The 4,626-nt window shown below is 47.6% G+C and overlaps 1 protein-coding gene across 1 annotated transcript in view; it reads left to right on the top strand.

Moving 5' to 3' along the window:
• PNP (purine nucleoside phosphorylase) overlaps window positions 1-2,937 on the top strand; it is a 10,024-nt gene extending 7,087 nt beyond the window's left edge. Inside the window, exons 5-6 of the mRNA XM_017740952.1 lie at window positions 1,470-1,660; window positions 2,596-2,937. Coding sequence (XP_017596441.1) covers window positions 1,470-1,660; window positions 2,596-2,813 — 409 coding nt within the window. The 3' untranslated portion in view covers window positions 2,814-2,937. The remainder of the gene's footprint in view (window positions 1-1,469; window positions 1,661-2,595) is intronic.
• Window positions 2,938-4,626: the final 1,689 nt, after the last annotated feature.

The raw sequence follows: 4,626 nt of genomic DNA, 5'->3' as shown, positions 1-4,626 counted from the left end.
AGTGGTGAAAAGCACAGAAGCCACATGGAGTGTTTAAAGCTCTCTGGACTTGTATAATTGCTCTGGAGCAGGAGGAGAAACTCCAATCAAACAACTGCATCTGGACAACGTTCAAAGGCAGCATAGCTGCCTCATTGCCTCCCAAAAGCAGCTTCTTGGTGAAGACTGCAGTGCTCTGGGAGGTGACTTATGTACTGCTGACCAAGGCATCAAAATGGGCAAAAGGTCTTTATGAATTAAGTTTCAAAGTATTGCAGCGATTTAGCTGAGCAAACTCGTAAAATCCTGTCCAGCTGAGCTACCAGGAAGGATTTATCTAAGCACAACAGAGCAAAACTAGAGGCAATGAAGTGATGTGGAAATAATATTTTTTTAATAAATTAGAGATTGGGCTTCTGCATTGCTGGCCATTCTTCAGAAAAGGGAAGCAATTTTCATGGTGATGAATACTGGTTACCTTAGGCCAGAAGGGAAAGTTTGTTTTTATTTATATAATATTTAGTGTTTATAAAAACAAAATAAGCCACCTACTGCCCTAAGCATTCAGCTGGAAGAACATGTAAACAAGCAGAAGCTTTAATAGCATAAATGAGGGACCTAGTCCACTCCTACTGAACCACATTGGTGAACATGGCTGGGAGTTTATTTTCCAGGTTTTCTCAGCGGCAGCATAACAACTCTTGCCATCTACCTCTGCTCTCCTTGAGTCAGGAGTAGGCTTTACTCCATCAGGAGCAGGACTGAGCTGCTATTTTGAGAGCTAGAGCAAGAGACCCAGTCTTGAAGCAGAAGATGAAAGCTACCTAAAATACAGCCCTGGAGCTCCAAGATGTTAAGTAGCTGCCTGCTGTGATGGGCCTTAAATGTAGGGACTGATGCTCCATCAGGCCCTGCTCAAACCCCTGCCCAGGGACAGTCTGTGGGACTCTGCCTCAGGGAGCCCAAAGAGCAGCAACTGTCTGGTGGGGAATGTTTAGAAGTCATCACAGGCAGTTACTGGGGAGAGAGAGAACTGGCCATCAGCACTCCCTAGGGACAGGAGCCCTTGAAAGAGCATTCCAGAAGGGTGTCTGCAGTAGGGAAGCAGTGCAAGGCCTTCCAACACCCATAACCTCTGTGTGCTGACAGTCTTGGTGATTAGATGTAGCAGGAATGTCATGCTCAGGGAGAGGTAGGTGCCCCTCTCCTGGAAACATTCAAGGTCAGACTCTGAGCAACCTGATCTAGCTGAAGATGTCCCTGCTCATTGCATGGGTTTTGATGAGATGGCCTTTGAAGATCCCTTCCAACACAATTTATTCTATGATTGATGACAGAATTATCTGATGATAAGGGCAGAATGAGAGAGATTGCATCCATGGCAGGTCTGCCCTTAACATTTCCCTTTTCTCCAAAGAATGAGCATCCTTGGACTCTGAAGGAGGGAGCAGTAGCAGTATCACATGGCCGTGTCCTTTACTGCCTTTCAGGTTTGGAGTGAGGTTTCCCTGCATGTCAGATGCTTATGAACAAGATCTGCTCGGCCTGGCAATGGAGAGTGCACAGGAGCTGGGGTTCCTGAGCTTCACCAGGGAAGGAGTGTACTGCCTGCTGGCTGGGCCCTGCTACGAGACCATCGCCGAGTGCCGCCTGCTGCAGGCGCTGGGAGCTGATGCTGTGGGTGAGCTGCCAGGCTGGGCTGCCAGGGTTCTTTGGGCACATGGATTGAACAGCTAATTCTGCTCAAGGCTGACTTGCTTCAGTCTTTGACTCTCTAAGTCTCCTGAGGCTGGAGAAATGAGCTTTGTGTATTTCTGCTTCATTCTGCAGTGGCTTAGTGCAGCTCCTGGGATGGATCTGCACAAAGTCCCTGTGCTTACAGCTGCGCAGGACGAAGATCCCAGCACAACTTTGTGTTTATTTCCCAAACACAAAGTCTCTCATGCTTAGATGGCTCCACATCAGCAGGACTGAGTGGGGCTCAATAAAAATGAAGTCTTTGTCTAGTATTTTTCTTCTAATTCTGACACTGTAAAGATTTGCACTGTGCTATCTCTCTACAAACCAGCCCTCCTTATGAGTCTTATTTAGGGATGGTAATCATGGATACCTTCCCAACTGTGTACAAGAAAAGTAAGTGCCATGATCCATATTATTCCTCCAGTATGATTCCTCCCGTGAACCCTGGCTCATGGAAGTCTGTTCATTAATACCTGCAGTTTCACTGTGTGTGAGGAAAGGAGCTCAGCTCCCCCCAAAGCCATTTTTATTTGCAATAGCTCTTTTAGCCAAGGAAGAGAAGAGCCAAATGACACAGCACATCAGTACTTCCTTAGCAAGTCTGCAAGCAGTCTGACACATCTTGAGGAGGGAGCTGTGGCACAATGATCAAATGCAGGGGGTTTATTGTGCTGAGCAGAGTTGTAAATGTAGTGCTGCAGCTATTTGAGCCTTGTACATATCACAGCCTTTAACTATTACAGAGTTCAGACACAGAGCTGAGGGGAATGAGACAAGGGCATGTGCTTGGAGGTAGGATCATGGTTTGCAGCCCTAGAGAGATCTTGTTTTGGTGTAAATCCTGACTCATTCTGGTCTTTTCCTCTCTTACTGTAGGCATGAGCACTGTCCCAGAGGTAATTGTAGCCAGACATTGCGGCCTCCGAGTCCTTGGGATCTCCCTCATCACCAACAAAGTGGTGATGAGCTACAACAGCCAAGAGAAAGCCAACCACGAGGAAGTGCTGCACATCTCAGTGGTCCAGGCTGAAGCCCTGCAGAAACTGGTCACGCACCTCCTGGGGAAGCTGGGGGAAAGCACAAACTCTCCATGACCTCCAGCCATTTATCCTTCATATCATAAAGTGTGTGAACACTGCCAAGTGTTGGGGAGAGCTGTTGGTGGGACTGTCCACTTCTCTCCCAATTTTAAATAGACCTTTTGATCTTTGTGCTTTGTCTGATCTGGTGCAGAGGTTTGCTTTGAATTTTGCCAGAATGATCCCCTTGTTAGTAGCCAGTGACCAAAACAGCTGACTGGCACTTAAACACTGGCACATTCCCAAACCCCAGTGTCAGCAGAGGCCCTGGGTACTGTGACCTCCAGCTGTCTCTCTTGGGGCACCATCCTGCCCCAAGTCTCTGCTCCCCCATTGCACATGAGCCAGGTCAAGAGTTGGTCGTGGGACTTGGTGCCTGCTGGGCCTGGTTTGTGGGCCCTGGTCTGAAGCCAGTGGAAGCCCACAAAAAGACTGAGTTTCGGATACATTAAATGGACCAGGCTAAAGATGAGATCTGCCTGGAACAAGCAATGGTGCAGAGCAGGTGAATTGCAATTGGCTCTACAGCTTGGAAAACCACTGCATTCCCCTGGCGTTGTGTGACCTTCCGCTCCCAGGTCTCCCAGAAAGCCCTCTCTTTGCTCATCCTTGGCTCCTCATGACCAGCTGCAAAGCTCAGTAGCTGTTTGCTACAATGCAGCACATCCCCAGCACCTCTCACACCTTTCCATTCTGTTTCATTGCCCAATTTAGCAGGGCATGAAAATTCAGCTCAGTACAAGGCATGACTTATCTGTGCACCATGTAAACGTTGCCGAGCTGGAAACAGAATCCAGGTCCATCTCTGCTTAGTTTTGATCAGTTTCTGGATATCTTGGAGATCAGTGGCTTCAGCACTGCAGACTGATTTCCTGTTGGTACCCAAAGACAGAGAGATCAGTTTGATCCCATGTTTCACATGATCTTTGCTGCTGCCCCTGCAGCAGATGTTGGAGCACCAATGGTTTGTGGATTTTAGCAATGTGAAATTACAGTGGAAATATTTTGAATCAGGTATTATATTTTTATGGGACTTTCTTGGTCCTCTTACATAAAGAAATTGAGCAGTGAGTAAAGGACAAACAGGAGAGGTTCTCCCTTACGAGTGTGCTGATGGTCTGTCAAGGAAGGGGGAACAGTCACCAGAACGGCGCATTATTCATTGTTCCTCAAAGGTCAAGCTGAGCTGTGGATGCAGCTGGATGTGAAACAGTGACTGTAATTATTAGATAACCTTTTTCCCTTCATTTATCTTGTAGTTCTCTATAAAGCCCATCACTGTCACAGCTAAATGTTTTTAGTTGACTCAGTGGTCTGAACTGAAGACACCCAGCTGGTCATGGAGAGGTCCCAACCTGCCTTCCTAAATTTAGCTGACCAGTTGTTTACCATTGATGCTTGCCCTCCGTCACAGCCTTCAGCCTTCCATGACATTTCTTCCATTTTTTTCCAGATGGGTATTTGCTTGAAGCCTTTCATGCTGCAATTATCCATGGTGCAGACGTTGCCACCAGGAGGAAGAGTTGTGCTGTGAATGTTTTCCATTAAATGATAGCACTTCAGGTGTAGGGGAAATCTTGGGGTGGCTCCCTTGTCTCCTCCTGGGCAGTGTTACCTCTGGTCAGCCCTGAGAAATATCTGCCCAGCCTGGTCTGGAGGACTTGTGGAGAGGAATGATTTATTGCTAGTGCTTTTGTGGCAGAGTCACTTGTTCAGCAGCTCCTGGCACTTGGAGGAGCCGCCAGAGACAGCAGCTCTTCCCATTTGGTGGGTCTAACTGTCAGGAGAGTCTCTGGAACCATCTCTGGTGGTAATCTGCAAAGGGAAA

This window comes from Corvus brachyrhynchos, unplaced genomic scaffold, assembly GCF_000691975.1.
Source record: "Corvus brachyrhynchos isolate BGI_N302 unplaced genomic scaffold, ASM69197v1 scaffold26, whole genome shotgun sequence".
In the NCBI taxonomy this organism is placed as follows: domain Eukaryota; kingdom Metazoa; phylum Chordata; class Aves; order Passeriformes; family Corvidae; genus Corvus; species Corvus brachyrhynchos.
The sequence above is the reverse complement of the archived record's forward strand: the minus strand, read 5'-3'. Positions and strand labels throughout refer to the sequence as shown.